Here is an 18,495-nt window from a genome sequence, read left to right on the forward strand (position 1 = left end):
ATATCAGCCAATGGGGAACTGGCAGACAGGTCATGAGTCCCCTCGTTCTGTAGCTAAATTCATAACTGTCACAATGAGAGCATTGGCGTCCGCCTACGACGCTCCCAGGCAAAGTTATGGCCCATATTCCATGTTGGGATATTGTCCATAACTCAAGCCAGGGGTGGAGCAGTGCTCCCTGTGAGGTCACGAAGGTAGGAGGGGACCTGGATCTGCCCAGGTTGATAACCCTACTTCGGCCATTTTCCAGTGTTCTTTCGCTGGGGGTCACGTGCAGGAAACATCTGCGGGAGTTCCTAGAAACCTGGTCTACAGCGCCCCCCTGTGGCCAGACGCACAAGGTAACTGATTGAATTGCATACCTGTTGTAAACCATGCTTTATCTGTAACTGTACTCTGACATATGTATATTCTGTAGATTCCCTATTGTATATATTGTAGTTTCTAGTGTGCTTTAGGCTGATTAAATTATATAATTAATCTTGGGCTGTTCTGTTATCTCGATCTTGAATCCCACGTCTGTGTGTTCGGCTAATAGTTACCGTAAATCGGTTGGTGGCAGCGAATTGTGCCAAGGATTATTGTGGGGAGGCCAGTGAGATTCGGGGAGATTTTATATATTCCGCCCGCGGAGGTCGGGGGAATATATACCTTACTCTCACCGGGGACCCTTCAATAATCGGCATAAGTAGTATAGCGGCCTCCTTGCTTATTGTCGAGCAATTCCATAATTGGCCTGACTATAAGAGGGGCGCTAGAGAGCGCATCACGTGCTCTGTCGGTCGGGAGGTATAAAGGAGGGGTGACCCCCACTTGTTACCCCCCGATTGTGACGTACTGGTAGCCAGCGCGGGGGATTTCTGAGTGACCCCCCCGGTGGTTTGTGACAGCTTCTTTCTGGGAAGTGGCCTATCAGGCCATGTTGATAAACTACTCATTTCACTGTGGATAATGACACAATATTACCAGCTTCCGCCAGCATCTTCACAAGGTATTTTGCTTTTTTTTTCTTGAGTTGATATGCACATGTCTAAACAAAGCACGTTCATCTCTGGTACACAGAACCAATTTCTTCCCTGAGTGGTATGATGGCTGGACATTCCCATCTTGTTGTACTTGCTTATAGTTGTTTGTACAGATAAATGAGGCACCTTTAGGTAGCTGGAAATTGCACCCAATGATGAACCAGACTTGTGGAAGTCCACAATTCTCTTCCTGAGATCTTGGCTGATTTCTTTTGACTTTACCATGATGCTACACAAAGAAGCAGTGTGTTTCAGGTGTGCATTAAAATATATACACAGATGTGTCGCTAATTAACTCAGATGTTGCCAATAAACCTATCATAGTTACATAGTTATTTAGGTTGAAAAAAGACCTAGGTCCATCTAGTTCAACCTTTCTCCACCAGTTCTACATTTGGTCACCAAGTCATTTATAACCAACAATGTTTTGTGTACTGAGGAAATCATCCAGCCCTTTTTTAAAAGCTGTTATAGTATCTGCCATTACTACCTCTTGTGGTAGGGCATTCCACAGTCTGACTGCTCTAACTGTAAAGAACCCTTTCCTATTTAGCTGTCGGAATCGCTTTTCTTCCACTCGCAGTGAGTGTCCCCTGGTCCTTAGTATTGTCTTTGGAAGAAATAAGTCATGTGCCAGTCCTTTATATTGACCACACATGTATTTATACATATAAAGGAGATCTCCTCTGAGACATCTTTTTTCTAAGCTAAACATATCTAACTTTTTCAACCTGTCATCATATGGGAGGCCTTCCATTCCTTGTAGTAGTCTAGTTGCCCGCCTTTGAAATGACTAACTTCTGAATGTCCTTTTTAAAATGTGGAGCCCAAAACTGGATCCCCTATTCCAGATGTGGCCTTACAAGTGATTTATAGAGGGGTAACAATACGTTGGGATCACGGGATCTAATCTCTCTTTTTATACACCCTAGAATCTTGTTTGCTTTTGCAGCTGCTACTTGACATTGAGTGCTGCTGCTCAGCTTATTTGTAATGAAATACCCAAGTCCTTCTCCTGATCTGTAGTCCCAAGTTTACTTCCATTTAATGTATACGCAGTTATAGCATTACTCTGTCCTAGGTGCATTACTTTACATTTATCAACATTAAATCTCATTTGCCAAGTATCTGCCCATTCTGACATCTTATCCAGATCTTTTTGTAATATTGTACTATCAAGGTCAGTTTTTAATATCCTACATAGTTTGGTGTCATCAGCAAAGACTGACACTTTACTATCAATCCCATCCACAAGGTCATTAATAAAGAGATTAAAACAAATTGGTCCTAGCACAGATCCCTGCGGCACCCCACTGCTGACTATAGCCCATTTAGAGAATGTACCATTTATGACTACTCTTTGTTTCCTAACTTTTAGCCAATTCATTACCCAGTTGCATATAGTTTCCCCTAGTCCTTGCTTCTGTAGCTTTAGTATAAGGCTATTATGTGGTACAGTATGAAATGCTTTTGCAAAGTTCAAATAAATCACATCAGCTGCATTACCAATATCCAGGTTTGCACTTACCTCCTCATAGAACCCCAACAGGTTGGTTAGACACGACTTATCTTTCATGAATCCATGCTGTCAGTTATTATATTATTTTCTGCAACATATTTTTGCATGTCATCAATTAAAATGCCCTCAAAAACTTTGCATACTACTGATGTCAGGCTTACTGGACGGTAGTTGCCTGGATTTACCCTCTTACCTTTCTTAAATATCGGTACCACATCAGCAATCCTCCAATCCTGAGGCACCAACCCTGTTACAAGAGAGTCTAAAAAGATGAGATACAGCGGTCTGTCAATTACAGAGCTCAATTCCCTCAATATTCGTGGATGAATGCCATCTGGCCCTGGGGATTTGTCAATGTTTAATTTACTCAGACGTAGACGTATTTCTTGTGTTAAATTAATTATATCTGGTGGGGAACTTTGATTTTTCACTTGTTGAATAATCCCTGGTACAGTCAGTTCCTTGGTGAACACAGATGAGAAATGCCCATTTAATATCTCAGTCTTTTGTTTGTCCTCTATAACTAACTTGTTATTATATTTTAAGGGGCCAATACTATCCTTTGTTTTCCTTTTGGCATTAATTTATAAAAGATTTTGGGATTTATTTTAATGTCATTGGCGATTTTTGTTTCAGTAGCTAGTTTTGCTTGTTTGATTTCTTTTTTGCATTTCCTATTGATATCTTTATACTCCTGAAATGCTATTTCTGTATTCTCAGCCTTCAAGATTTTAAACGCCCTTTGTTTTTGTTTTATTATACTTTGTACAGTCTTATTTATCCATAGTGGTTTCTTTTTATTCCGGGACATTTTATTACCAGAGGGTATACGTTTTTTACAGGACTCTAGTAGTATATCCTTAAACTTTCCCCATTTATGTTCAGTATCCCCAGTTACCATGACTTTGTCCCAATCTACACATTTAAGCTCTTCCCTTAATTTCTTGAAATCAGCTTTCCTAAAATTCCAGGTTTTAGCATTTCCCCTTTGAAATGTTCTATTGAATATTATGTTGAAGCTTACCATATTATGATTGCTGGTGCCCAAGTGCTCCCGAACCTGTAGATCTGAAATTGTCTCCGGTCTATTTGACAGGACCAGATCTAGCAAATTATCTCCCCTCGTCTGTTCATCTACCATCTGAGAGAGGAAATGGTCTTGAATGGTAGATAAGAATTTACAGCTTTTAGCACAACCAGAAGATTCTATGTCCCACTGTATGTCTGGATAGTTGAAATCCCCCATAATAAGAACCCGATTATTATTATTAGCTGCCTTTTCAATTTGTTCCAGCATTTCACCCTCTATTTGTTCAGGTATGTTAGGAGGCTTATAGCAAACTCCAATTAGCATTTTTCCATTATTCCCCTCCCCATGTACATTTACCCATACTGACTCTACATTGTTGCAGTTCCCCGCAATGTCATCATTCAACACAGGTTTTAGGTTAAATTTGATAAATATACACACCCCACCACCTTTTCTGTCTTCCTGTCCCTCCTAAATGTACTATAACCCTGTATGTTTGTCACCCAGTCATGGCTTTCATCCAGCCAGGTTTCCGTAATGCCCACCACAACATAATCCATGGTTGACATAAGAGTCTCCAATTCATTCATTTTGTTTGCAAGACTTCTTGCATTTGCCAGTAGACATTTAATCCTATTAACACCTTTATTACTCCTAGCCTCCCTATGTTCCTTGCATGTCCCATCCCCCACTAATCCTTCATTGACCCCTTCAGTCTCCCTGTCTCTATCTGCTCTATCCCCTTTTTTGCTCCACTTCCCTCCCTCCCCCCAGATCCTAGTTTAAAAGCTCCTCCATCCTTCTGACCATTTTCTCCCCCAGCACAGCTGCACCTTCCCCAATAAGGTGCAGCCCGTCCCTACTGTAGAGCCTGTAGCCGACTGAGAAGTCAGCCCAGTTCTCCATGAACCCAAACCCTTCCTTCCTGCACCAATTTCTAAGCCATGTGTTTATCTCCCTAAGCTCCAGCTGTCTTTCTAGTGACGCTCGTGGCACCGGTAGTATTTCTGAAAACACCACCTTGGAGGTGCTGGACTTCAGCTTCTCTCCTAGTTCCCTGTAATCATTTTTAAGGACCGTCCACCTGCCTCTAACTTTGTCATTAGTACCAATGTGCACCATGACCGCTGGGGTTTCCCCAGCCCCACCCAGCAATCTGTCTATCCAATCCGCAATATGCCGAACCCGAGCACCTGGCAGACAACACACTGTTCGGCATTCACGGTCTCGGCGACAGATGACCCCGTTTGTCCGCCTAATTATAGAGTCCCCTACCACCAACCTCTGTCTGGGCTTTGCTGCACTCCTATTTCCCTCCTTCCTACAGCAGTTGTTTTCCTGGTTGCTAAGAGCAATGTCCTGCTGTAGTGACCCTAGTCCTGGACCTTCATTCCTAATATCAGCCAAACAGGCATATTTACTAGGTTGCGCCAGGTCAGGACTAGGCTCCCTGACACTTTTCCCCCTACCTCTTCTTCTAACTGTTACCTAACTACCTACCTCTGGGTCCTGATCTTCTCCACCTCCACCCTCCTCCATATCACTGGCCCCAGCCAGAGAAAGCTCAGTGAGCTCTAAACTCCTCTCCAGGTTTGCAATGCCCCTGAGTGTTGCAAGCTGCTTATTTAGATCAGTTACCTTGGTTTCAAAATACGCAACATGCTTGCATCGAGTGCAGACATATTCACCCTCAAACGGCTGCTCAAGGCATGCATACATCTGACAAGATACACACCTGGTAGCATTGTCCATGGAGCACCTATAAAATGGGGATAATTGTTAAAGTAGAAAAACAGAAAAAAAAAAAACAATGGGAAACGTATAAGGATAAATTCAAACTATGTTCTTGTGTCAAAGTATGAAATTGTGTTTAAACTATGCCACACTTATCTTCAAACTCCGCACACTTTGCTTCAGTACCTCGCACGCTCAGCACCTCGCTTGCTCTGGCTGGTTTATATAGTTCTACAAGAATTTCCAGAAGCTACCAGAAGGTTCTAGAAACAGGTGTGACTAATACTACTGATTAAATCCCAAGACAAACGTTTTTTTTTTTTTGCTTTTTTAACAGTATCACAGACAAACAATTCCCTAATGAAATGAAACAATTACAGTTATCACCACTATGTAATTGTGTTTAAACTATGCCACACTTCTCCTCAAACCCCGCACACTTTGCTTCAGTACCTCGCACGCTAAATCAGAAGCTTCCAAAGACAGGACATCATATGGGCTGTCCCATATTGTGTGAAGGCATAGTACTCTTCGTGTATGTAAAGTTTTGACTTTGCAGAAAGTAATAAAAATGCCTTAAAAACACTCTCTCACTCTCCCATTATTCTGGCATTTGGCAAATATAAATAATTTTGGTTCCTAATTGACCTAAAACAGGAAAGGTTTATTCTGATTTCATATTAGCGAGAAAAAAACATGCATTTGTGCCTTTTTAGATCCTGTATGTAAATTTCTGCTTTCAACCGTGTATACCACTCAACAGTTGTAACATAATTACTATGCTGTATATAAGCACAACTGTTCTGAAAAAGTAGATTTTGGGTACTCACCGTAAAATCTCTTTCTTGGAGCCTTCATTGGGGGACACAGGAAACCATGGGTGTATGCTGCTGGGACTAGGTGACGACACTATGCAAATAAGAAAGATGGCTCCTCCCCCGCAGTATACACCCACTGACCGGAGCTGAGGAGATCAGTTTGTGTAAAAGCAGTACGAGGAGAAGCTTGAAATCTATAACATTCCGATAACATCCATTGAAGTCTTAGAAAAGGGCGGGTGCTGTGTCCCCCAATGAAGGTTCCAAGAAAGAGATTTTACGGTGAGTACCCAAAATCTACTTTTCTTTATCGCTTCATTGAGGGACACAGGAAACCATGGGACGTCCTAAAGCAGTCCCCAAGGGTGGGAAGAGAAAAACCCGAAAACAGGGTTAGCAGAGACAAGATTCCTTGACCGGAACCTGGTCCTAGACCCCGTAAGGAAACGCTACCCGGCCAGGGGCCGGAGTATAGGAGACGAGTTAGAGTACTAGGGAGTACTGAGAACTATTGTAAAATGCGTGTGCTGGGGAATAGGATGATCAGGGAGACACTGCATCCTCTGAGGTCTGTACCTAAGAAGGCTAAGGATCTAAGGCGACTGACAGCAATAGGTCGGGCTAAGAGAGAAAGAACTCGACAGACCCTGGTACTACGTTTGAGACTGTAAGAATGAGCGAAAAACTAGGGCACCTGGTAGAGGTAGGAGCCAGAAGGTGGAGGCCAAAGGAGCCTTGGCCCCTTATTGCCGCAAGATGACTAAAAGGGAAAACGACTGCCTAAAAGGTTGCAAGGGAGTCGGGATACTCGAGAAGCGTGTAAGGGAATTCCGCCATAGGGACACTTTACCCGTTGGTTCCACAGCACCCGAGGAAGTGATGTGACCCTAGTGGAAGAAACAGCCTGCGGGCGGGAAAATAATACGGGAGAAAATTCTCCTGTGTATGGAAGGGGTTCAGAGAACCTGTGAGGTCCGGAGAAAAATGACAAGGTTAAGGAGTCAAAGGAATTCCAAGGATTGATTTCCGCTGTGACGTGGCAGACAGGAGGAGGGAATCCGAGCATCTACAGTAACGTGACTGGGAGAAACTCGAACTCTGTAGTCGGGTACTGGGTAATCATTGCAGTGAATCATGGGGAGGAGAACCCCCATGGGGGAGGGCTCCTGAGAAAGACAAAAAAGGCACAAGACCTGGGATGTATGACCTGGAGTGGGAGAAGGAAAGCCCTTTCGAGGGAGACCTCAAGAAGGGCTCGGACTAAGTCGTTGGCTTAAGCGCTAGCCGACCAGGGGAGGGACGCCTATTCCTGGAAGTTGGCAAGGAAGATGGGAGAATGACGGGAGAAAGAATAAAACATTCTTAATATTATTCTAAAACGCGTCATCACGTCATAACTAGAAGTGACGACGAGTGGAAGGAAATGAGCGAGATTATGTGAGACTAAATGGTCTGGCAGGACCTCTGCTTGAAAAGTGCAGGGATGCACAAGCGGCTAAGACCAAGCGGTGGAAAGCTGACATGGAATCTGGTATGGCGGAGACTACAGAGAGATCTAGCATATCTCCAAGAGCCATCTAGAATGGCTACGAGGGAAGTGAGGCAGACCCGGGACAGAGGAAAAGAAGACCCCTCTTGGCCTGAAACTGAAGCAGGTCATGTCTAGGTGTTGGCGAAGACCACTCGCTGTAGTGTCGAGTGTTCGGGTGGAAACACCCAGTGGCCTGAGTAATCAGGGCTCCCTGGAGGATTCTGTTGCGGAAAAAGGACAAAAGACAAACATTGGAACCTACAACCTGTCCAGAAGAGTGAGCCCAATGACTGGGCCATCAGGATACTAGAAGTCCCTTGGGGAGACTGGTCCTCCGTGGAATCGATGATTGGACGCTCCTGTGTCTGGTTCTTAACTTCATCTGTTGACTGAGAAGGGACTGAGGAATCTGAACTCTATCTGAAAGAGAGAGAATGTAAGTAACGACCTATGGATTTGGATATGTACAGTACCTGGCCGGAACCCTAGTGGCGGGCGCAGCCAAGGCTGGTCTAAGCCAAAAAATAAGCGGATACCAAAAAAATACTATCAACCACCCGAGGAGGGTGGCAGGAAGTAAAAACGGACAACATGCTGGTTAGCAGACAGAGCTGTACCCTGCTTACCTCATTTGGAAACCAAAATGACTGCTGCTTCAAGAAAACGGTGGAGCCAACGTACGGTCAAGAGAGAAGAAGCCTTACCTCGTGGTTACCTTACATGCATGTGCGCGGTGGTGGGGTTACTTACCGAGCTGGGAGGCTGGAAGTGCGGGCAGGAGCGACGTTCCCCGGGAGTCTCGGCGCCGGGAAGTGACGTCAGGTGCCAGGAAAGAGGGAGGCGGCGGTTGCACAGGGGAGCCAGAAGAATTTGAAAAGCCCGCGCGCGCGGGCTGAATTCCAGGCTGGGGGCGTGGTCAGGCGAGCGCGCGAACACAGAGGGCCGCAATGAAGCCGGGGGCAAAATTTTAAGGTAGGCCGCCGGAGGAGATGCCGAGCCGCAGGAGACGCCGGGCCGCAAGGAGCCGGGGCCTAAGTTTTAAGGGTAGGCCACGGGAGGAGACGCCGGGCCGCAATAGAGCCGGGGCCTAAATTTTCAGAGTAGGCCGCCGGAGGAGACGCCGGGCCGCAGTGGAATCGGGGGCTAAATTCCTAAGGGCAGGCCGCCGGAGGGGACGCCGGGCTGCAATGGAGCCGGGGGCTAAATTTCTAAGGGCAGGCCGCAGGAGGGGACGCCGGGACGCAATGGAGCCGGGGGCTAAGGTTTGAGAAAAGGCCGCCGGATAGTGGACGCCACGGCAGGGGGGCCGGTCGCGGAACCGGGAAAACAACTACCAAGGGAGCTAAGGAAAGGGGTTCTAGGGGGGATATGGGACCCCCTGACCCAGGTGGAAAGACTGTGGGCTTCTATACCCGGGATCCCTCCCCATAACCCGGGACGGGGAAGAAGGAGGGGGAGTGGAGTACTTATCTGAGTTCCCGGCTTGTCTTGAGGTGATCCTGGATCCATCCTGGAAGGCGAGCGAAGACATCTCGACGGTCGTCCCGGGCATAGTCTAGGGGAGACCGGAAGGGTACCTCTCCATCCTGGGTACGGTCTTCGTCCTCCTACCCCACAATCAGGCTCGGGAGCGAGAGAGTTTGGGGAGGGGGGCAAGGACCATCCGCCTGTCCCTCTGTGCGGATGCCCCCCAAACAGTCTTGAGAGTGTTAGGGGGGTAGGGTCCTGCCAGACAGACATGGAAGACAACGGAAGTGGCGGACGGACCCCACTTCTGTGCAACCGGTCTCAATGTGGGAGAGCAGGGTGAGCGATTACACCCTGTCGCCCGACGAGCTGTGTCTGAAAAACAAAGGGAAAACATTAATAAAACACAACAATACAAACCTGAAGGGCTGAGAGCAGCCCCTGCGTGTCCAACCTCCTCGGACACTAAGCAAAAACTGATCTCCTCAGCTCCGGTCAGTGGGTGTATACTGAGGGGGAGGAGCCATCTTTCTTATTTGCATAGTGTCACCTCCTAGTCCCAGCAGCATACACCCATGGTTTCCTGTGTCCCCCAATGAAGCGATAAAGAAATCAGCTCAAACTACTATTTAAATCAGGTAACCTGCCATTAAAGTCTGCATTCACTGACAAACGCCATACAAGTGGATACCATGACAAAAGGTGCATGTAGGTTTTCTACTTCACTCTACTCTATGCTGTCACACTAAGGGAATGGCCACTACTCACCCTGTGCAACATAACTGCAAGATCCGTCTTCAAGCAGGATGCTGTAAAATGGCTGGTTTGCTCCTTGAGGGAGCTGGTGGACACTCAAGTTTTCAATCCAATCTGGTGGCATCATGCACACTGGATCCCAGCCAAAGATTACACCAGTATATCCATACCTATAGGTCAGATAACAAAAAGAGAAAGAAACTTCAGCGAAATGCGAACACAACACTTTCAATGATAGATAATCTGATATCCTTTACCTTCTTGTACAATCTGCCAAAATAACCCAAATCAGAGGTATGTAACACATTTTTAGTTGCAGGAAATGAGTGAACCACAGATTACAGAAATTAATCTAAAATACTGCTGTGTGAAATTGGCCTATTCTAGCAGCCAGATCTAAGATTGCCAGATTTTGGAAACTGAATACCTTTTTTACCCTTTCTAAACATAAAATATTGTAATTTTAGGCCCCCTTCTAATGTCTGTGCAAAAAAAACAAACATTTTGCATGGTCCGTGGTGAAGGTATGCATGTCTATACGTGTGCTATCCATGTCATATTTGGATAGCACACAGACAGCATGAACTTATGTACTTACCGGTCTTCAGCGCTGCTTCTCAGTCTGCAGTCAGTGTAGTGAATATTCATGCGCATAATGAGCAGGCCCAGAAGCAAATGTGACACCAAGGCTGGATACAGCAGTGCTGGAGACAGGCATGTATGAAAATACATTTACTTCTCAGTGTCATGTTTCCTCTGGTATGTGTCACACAGGTCACATCAGTGTGTGGTCCGTGTGATATCTGTGCTGCTGGCAAAAAATGCACATGTCGCCATGTGGAGCACACGGACACACGATCCATGTCAAAACATGAACGTGTGCGCAAGCCCATTGATTTTAATGGGTCTACATGTGTCAGGTAAGTGTGAAAACGGACACACGTACCGGAGTCACAGATGTGTGAAGGAGGTCTTACACATATACCATGGACAATGCAAGTGCTTATCATTAACAATATCTTCAGTTTCTAGAAGGCATTGACTTAATAGCCCTTATGCTGGACTAATAAGTCCAGGCCATCTACTTATCATTTAAGGCCTTGACTATAGGTAGTGTTCTTCATTTTTTAACAATGATTTTTGACTTATGCTTTAGCAAGATCCTACAGTTCTATCTTATATAATCTATTAATCTACATTTCAGAGTTTCCGCATATTACTTTAATTTGATATGCGCTTTAAGAAAAAAAATCCAGCTGCATATCTCCAAACTTCAGAATTATTAGTTGTTTTTATGACATACAAGTATGACTTTTTTTTTATTATAAAGATTTGAACATAAAAATAAAGGATACTACTTTAGCATACCTGGGTTAGCATTTAACATGTACATTACAATGACTTTATACCTTTTGTGCCTCACAAGAAGTCCTACAGAGAAGCACACTTCCTTCTCGCTGGATCGGAGCTTCACGTGGGGCCCACTGTCCTCTTTACGTCTCTCTATATGCTCCAAGGTATGCTGGACAAGATATGCTACAGCGCCGTGCTGTGAAGGGTCCAAAGCTTGAATATTCTGCAGAATATCCAATACCTGAAAAGTGAAAGCATACAATGGTAAGGAAATATTACACCTAGTGATGGGCGAGCGTGCTTGCCACTGCATGATACTTTATTGAGCATCGGGGTGCTTGAGACACTCAGTACTTGAATGAGTATCCTTCGTGCTAGAGTCCCCATCCACCATTTTCGCAGCTGATTTTTCAGCCACTAAACATGACAAGATTGCCTGCTAATGGCAGTAATGCTATGGCCATGTTGATTGGCCACTGGCATTACTGTGATTGGCCAGCCGTATCGCTAATTGGGTCTATATAAGACCCGGTGAAGCACTATACGGCTCACTACCCAGAAAAACAGTGTAGTGAGAGCTGCTACAAAAAGTATAGTGTATTAGAGACATCTAGGCAGGCATTATAGCCTTACAGTCCTTGCTGCTGCAACATAAACCAAAAGTCCTTTTTAGGCCTACATATATTTTATTCTAGTCCTTATTAAATACCGCTCTTAGCTGTATACCTAGTTTAAAATAGGCAAGATGTGCAGTAAGGGACTGGGAACTGGACAGCCAGCTGATGTTGGTGCACACAGAGACGATCGTGGATGTGGGCAAACTGGGTCCAACTCAAGTCTCGCTCTCCAAAAGCTTCACCCAATGTTCTCCACGTGTTTGTGCTTGTGAATATGCAACACTCGCTGCTCACAATTAAAGAGGGAGCTGTGCATAAGCTTTGCATAAGCACCAGGTAAAGAAGGAGGAAGATAGTACATAGGGTGATACTACCTAGCATAGCCTCAATCTCATCTTCTCTGCACGGATCGGGTGATAATCAGGAGGAAAACGCTGAGGAGGAACAGGAGATACGCTACAGAGAGTACTACCCACACTAGCCTCATCCCATCCGTTCATCATGCATGGCGAAGAGGAGCAGAAGGAAGAGGAGACAAACAAGTAAGAAATGAATAGTTGTCCTCCTGGTGGGGACAGGGAAGTATTGCCTATTGAGAGTCTGGCACACATGACTGACTATGTCCTGCTGCCATTACTGTGACCCTCACGTTACACACATTTTGGCCAACACCAATTACTGTTTGTTAACCCTTCTCAACCCACACTACAAGGAGAATCTTCCATCCATCCTTCCTGTGGTGTAGAGGGCTAGTAAAATGGTGCAATACCAAAAAGCCCTAGTTGAAAAATTAGTCCAAAAGTTCCCATTTGACAATGCTGACGGTGCAGGTCATAGTTCATTGGGCAAGTAAGTATCAGAGACGAGGGAAACACATGCACTAGCCCTAACAGATGCAGAGGAACACCATCAAAGGTCTGACAGTTTCACTAGACCCTCCCAGTGCCCAGGCCCTGATGTGCGGGGTACTCTGACAAGGAGGGAAAGGTTTGGAAGATGGTGAAAGAATATCTATTCAACCGTACCATTGCCCTCAGTGATTCCTCTGTGCCGTACAACTATTGGGTATCCAATCGACACATGACATGTGGCATAAACTGTCCCTCTATTCCTTGGATATGGATATGTTCGCCTGCTTTGCAGCTATAGTTTGTCAGATTGACTTTTCAGAGCTGCTGGAGGCATTAGAACTTATAAGCTGGGTTTACACACTGCAACATCTCAAACGACATCGCTGTAACGTCACCGGTTTTGTGACGCAATAGCGATGTTGTTTGCGATGTTGCAGTGTGTGAAACCTATCAGCGACCCGGCCCCTGCTGTGAAGTTGTAATCGTTACAAATCGTTTAGGACCATTCCTAGGTCCTTTGTTTCCCGCTGTGCAGCATGAAGTTTCAGTGTGTGAAGACTTAGCAGCGACTTTGTTAGCAACTTCCCTTTCAAAAGGCTGCTTATCAACGTCCCCAACAACCAGCTAGGTCGCTCTGCAGGTCCGGATCGCTGTTGCATTGTTGGCCAGGTTTGCCTGTTTGAACGCTCACCAGAGACTTAGCAGAGACTTAGGGAGGTCGCTATTGCGTCAACAAACCGGTGACGTTACAGCGATGTCCTTTGCGATGTTGCAGTGTGTAAACCCAGCTATAGACTTAATGTTAATTACAGTGAAATAAAACCATTAGTTTAAGTAAACAAAGCTTACACACAGATAAGAGGCATAGCTGCTTTTATATTTTTTTTTACCCTTCCAGCATGCGGTCCTTAGCTTACATAGCAAAAATCTGATGACAGTCACTTAAACAAATACAGTGAAATATGGCTATTAACCCCTTCAGCCCCCGGGCACTTTCCGTTTTTGCGTTTTTGTTTTTTGCTCCTTTTCTTCCGAGAGCCGTAACTTTTTTATTATTCTGTCAATCTTGCCATATGAGGGCTTGTTTTTTGCGGGACAAGTTGTACTTTTAAATGAAACCATAGGTTTTACCATATATTGTACTGGAAAACAGCAAAAAAATTCCAAGTGTGGAAAAACTGCAAAAAAAGTGTCATCGCACAATATTTTTATGGATGTTTTATTCACCGTGTTCACTATATGATCAAACTGATGTATCTATGTGATGCCTCAGGTCGGTGCGAGTTTGTAGACACCAAACATGTATAGGTTTACTTGTATCTAAGGGGTTAAAAAAATTCACAAGTTTGTCCAATAAAAGTGGCGCACGTTTTGCGCCATTTTCCGAAACACGTAGCGTTCTTATTTTTAAGGATCTATGGCTCAGTGATGGCTTATTTTTTGCGTCTCGAGCTGACGTTTATAATGGTACCATTTTTGCGCAGATGCTACGTTTTGATCGCCTGTTATTGCATTTTGCGTAAAACTTGTGGCGACCAAAAAACGTAATTTTGGCGTTTGGAATTTTTTTGCCACTATGCCGTTTACCAATCAGATTAATTGATTTTATATTTTGATAGATCGGGCATTTCTGAACGCGGCGATACCAAATATGTGTATATTTATTTATTTTTTAACCCTTTAATTTTCAATGAGGGGAAAGGGGGGTGATTTGAACTTTTAGGTTTTTTGTTTTTTTTTAATTTTTTTAAAACTTTTTTTTTTACTTTTTTTTTTTATTTTACTAGTCCCCCTAGGGGGCTATAGCAATCAGCAATCCGATCGCTGATCGCTATCTGCTGATCACAGCAATCCAGCTGTAATCAGCAGATTCGGTCACTTTGGTTTTCCCTCTGCTCTCGGCCGAGGGAAAACGAAAGTGAAACATCATAGCAGCAGGCGTCATCACATGACCCTGTGCTACGATGGCAACCACCGATAGTCACGTGATAACACACGTGACTTCCGGTGGGGGCGGCGGTAAGTAACAAACATGGCCGCGCGCATTTAAATCTTGCTGCCAGACTTTGGCAGCAAGATTTAAGGGGTTAATGGCCGCGGGTGGAAGCGATTCCACCCGCGGCTAGGAGGCACACATGTCAGCTGTTGAAAACAGCTGATATGTGTGCCGATCCACGCCGCCTGCCCGTGGCAGGGGGCGAGGCTTAACGGGACACGATCCTGGACGGATAGATCCGTCCAAGGTCGTGAAGGGGTTAAAGCAATATTTACATGTTACATTTTTGCTGTGTTTTTTCATGACTTATGCAAATTAAAAGCTGATTTTTGCAGCAGCAAGAAAAAAAGCTAGGAGATTGCATAAATCTAATGTACACAAATTTTTCCTGACTGAAATGGAAAATTGCTGCATTATTAAAAGAAGCAGCGTGTCAATTCTTTCAGTTTTTGCAGTGTATTTTTCAATATTGAAAGCAATCAGAAAGTGCAAAGAAGGGAATTTTGTTACTTACCGTAAATTCCTTTTCTTCTAGCTCTTATTGGGAGACCCAGACGATTGGGGTATAGCTACTGCCCTCTGGAGGCCACACAAAGCACTACATTAAAAGTGCAAGGCCCCTCCCCCTCTGGCTATACCCCCCCGTGGTATCACGGGTTCTCCAGTTTTAGTGCCAAAGCAAGAAGGAGGAAGCCAATAACTGGTTTAAACAAATTAACTCCGAATAACATCGGAGAACTGAAAAACCGTTCAACATGAACAACATGTGTACCCGCAAACAACAAAAAACATCCCGAAGGACAACAGGGCGGGTGCTGGGTCTCCCAATAAGAGCTAGAAGAAAAGGAATTTACGGTAAGTAACAAAATTCCCTTCTTCTTCAGCGCTCTATTGGGAGACCCAGACGATTGGGACGTCCAAAAGCTGTCCCTGGGTGGGTAAATAAATACCTCATGTTAGAGCTGCAAAACAGCCCTCCCCTACGGGGGTGTCACTGCCGCCTGCAGGACTCTTCTACCTAAGCTGGCATCCGCCGAAGCATAGGTATGCACCTGATAATGCTTGGTGAAAGTGTGCAGACTGGACCAGGTAGCTGCCTGGCACACCTGTTGAGCCGAAGCCTGGTGACGTAATGCCCAGGACGCACCCACGGCTCTGGTTGAGTGGGCTTTTAGCCCTGAAGGAACCGGAAGCCCCGCAGAACGGTAGGCCTCTAGAATTGGTTCTTTGATCCATCGAGCCAGGGTGGCTTTAGAAGCCTGCAACCCCTTGCGCGGACCAGCGACAAGGACGAAAAGTGCATCGGCACGGCGTATGGGAAATGTAGATTCTGAGTGCTCTCACCAGATCTAGCAAACGTAAGGCCTTTTCATACCGGTGAACCGGATGAGGGCAAAAAGAAGGCAAGGAAATATCCTGATTAAGATGAAAAGAGGATACGACCTTAGGGAGAAACTCCGGAATGGGGCGCAGCACAACCTTGTCCTGGTGGAACACCAGGAAGGGAGCCTTAGATGACAGAGCTGCCAGCTCAGACACTCGCCGAAGCGATGTGATTGCAACAAGAAACGCCACTTTCTGCGACAGCCGAGAAAAGGAAACTTCCTTCAGAGGCTCGAAGGGCGGCTTCTGGAGAGCAACTAGTACCCTGTTCAGATCCCATGGATCTAACGGTCGCTTGTACGGGGGCACAATATGACAGACCCCCTGCAGGAACGTGCGCACCTTAGGAAGACGTGCTAGACGCTTCTGAAAAAACACGGATAGTGCCGAAACTTGCCCTTTAAGGGAGCTGAGCGACAAGCCCTTTTCTAACCCCGATTGCAGGAAGGAAAGAAACTTGGGCAATGCAAATGGCCAGGGAGACACTCCCTGAGCAGAGCACCAGGACAAGAAAATCTTCCACGTTCTGTGGTAGATCTTAGCCGAATTCGACTTTCTAGCTTGTCTCATTGTGGCAATGACTCCCTGAGATAATCCAGCAGATGCTAGGATCCAGGACTCAATGGCCACACAGTCAGGTTCAGGGCCGCAGAATTCTGATGGAAAAACGGCCCTTGGGACAGTAAGTCTGGTCGGTCTGGCAGTGACCACGGTCGACCGATCGTGAGATGCCACAGATCCGGATACCACGACCTCCTCGGCCAGTCTGGAGCGACGAGTATGACGCGGCTGCACTCGGATCTGATCTTGCGTAGCACTCTGGGCAAGAGCGCCAGAGGCGGAAACACGTATGGGAGCTGAAACTGCGACCAATCTTGAACCAAGGCGTCTGCCGCCAGAGCTCTTTGATCGCGCGACCTCGCCATGAATGCCGGGACCTTGTTGTTGTGCCGGGATGCCATTAGGTCGACGTCCGGCACTCCCCAGCGGCGACAGATTTCCTGAAACACGTCCGGGTGAAGGGACCATTCCCCTGCGTCCATGCCCTGGCGACTGAGGAAGTCTGCTTCCCAGTTTTCTACGCCTGGGATGTGAACCGCGGATATGGTGGATGCTCTGTCCTCCACCCACATTAGAATGCGCCGGACTTCTTGGAAGGCTTGCCGACTGCGCGTCCCTCCTTGGTGGTTGATGTATGCCACCGCTGTGGAGTTGTCCGATTGGATTCGGATCTGCTTTCCTTCCAGCCACTGTTGGAAGGCCAGTAGAGCAAGATACACTGCTCTGATCTCCAGAACATTGATCTGAAGGGTGGACTCCTGCGGAGTCCACGTCCCCTGAGCCCTGTGGTGGAGAAATACTGCTCCCCACCCTGACAGACTCGCATCTGTCGTGACTACTGCCCAGGATGGAGGCAGGAAGGATCTTCCCTGAGACAATGATGTGGGAAGGAGCCACCATTGTAGAGAGTCTTTGGCCGTCTGGGAAAGCGAGACTTTCCTGTCCAGGGACGTTGACTTCCCGTCCCATTGGCGGAGAATGTCCCATTGAAGTGGGCGCAGATGAAACTGCGCAAAGGGAACTGCTTCCATGGCTGCCACCATCTTCCCTAGGAAATGCATGAGGCGCCGCAAGGGATGCAACTGGCCCTGCAGGAGAGATTGCACCCCTGTCTGTAGTGACCGCTGCTTGTCCAGCGGAAGCTTCACTATCGCTGCTAGAGTATGAAACTCCATGCCAAGATACGTTAGTGACTGAGTCGGTGATAGGTATGACTTTGGAAAGTTGATGATCCATCCGAAAGACTGTAGAGTCTCCAGCGTAGCATTCAGGCTGAGTTGGCATGCCTCCTGAGAGGGAGCTTTGACCAATAAGTCGTCTAGGTAAGGAATCACCGAGTGTCCCTGAGAGTGCAAGACTGCTACCACCGCCGCCATGACCTTGGTGAAGACCCGTGGGGCTGTCGCCAGACCAAATGGAAGAGCTACGAACTGAAAATGGTCGTCTCCTATCACAAAACGTAGAAAACGTTGATGTTCTGTAGCAATTGGCACGTGGAGATAAGCATCTTTGATGTCTATTGAGGCAAGGAAGTCTCCTCTGGACATTGAGGCAATGACAGAGCGGAGGGTTTCCATCCGGAACCTCCTGGCGTGCACGTTTGTTGAGCCGTTTTAGGTCCAGAACAGGACGGAACGAGCCGTCCTTTTTTGGAACCACAAAGAGATTGGAGTAAAACCCTTGCCCTTGTTCCTGAGGAGGGACTGGGATAACCACTCCTTCCGCTTTTAGGGAATCCACCGCCTGCAGCAGAGCATCTGCTCGGTCTGGACGTGGGGAGGTTCTGAAGAACCGAGCTGGAGGACGAGAATTGAACTCGATTCTGTACCCGCGAGACAAAATGTCCGTCACCCA

At 46.3% G+C, this 18,495-nt stretch overlaps 1 protein-coding gene across 1 annotated transcript in view; it reads right to left on the reverse strand.

Annotated features, from left to right (window-relative positions):
- FBXO21 (F-box protein 21) overlaps positions 1 to 18,495 on the reverse strand; it is a 78,326-nt gene that overhangs the window by 8,357 nt on the left and 51,474 nt on the right. Inside the window, exons 10-11 of the mRNA XM_075341851.1 lie at positions 11,290 to 11,474; positions 9,893 to 10,050 (exon numbers count right to left, since the gene is read on the reverse strand). Of these exons, the coding sequence (XP_075197966.1) occupies positions 9,893 to 10,050; positions 11,290 to 11,474 (343 nt within the window). The remainder of the gene's footprint in view (positions 1 to 9,892; positions 10,051 to 11,289; positions 11,475 to 18,495) is intronic.

Source organism: Anomaloglossus baeobatrachus, chromosome 1 (genome assembly GCF_048569485.1).
Source record: "Anomaloglossus baeobatrachus isolate aAnoBae1 chromosome 1, aAnoBae1.hap1, whole genome shotgun sequence".
Taxonomy (NCBI): domain Eukaryota; kingdom Metazoa; phylum Chordata; class Amphibia; order Anura; family Aromobatidae; genus Anomaloglossus; species Anomaloglossus baeobatrachus.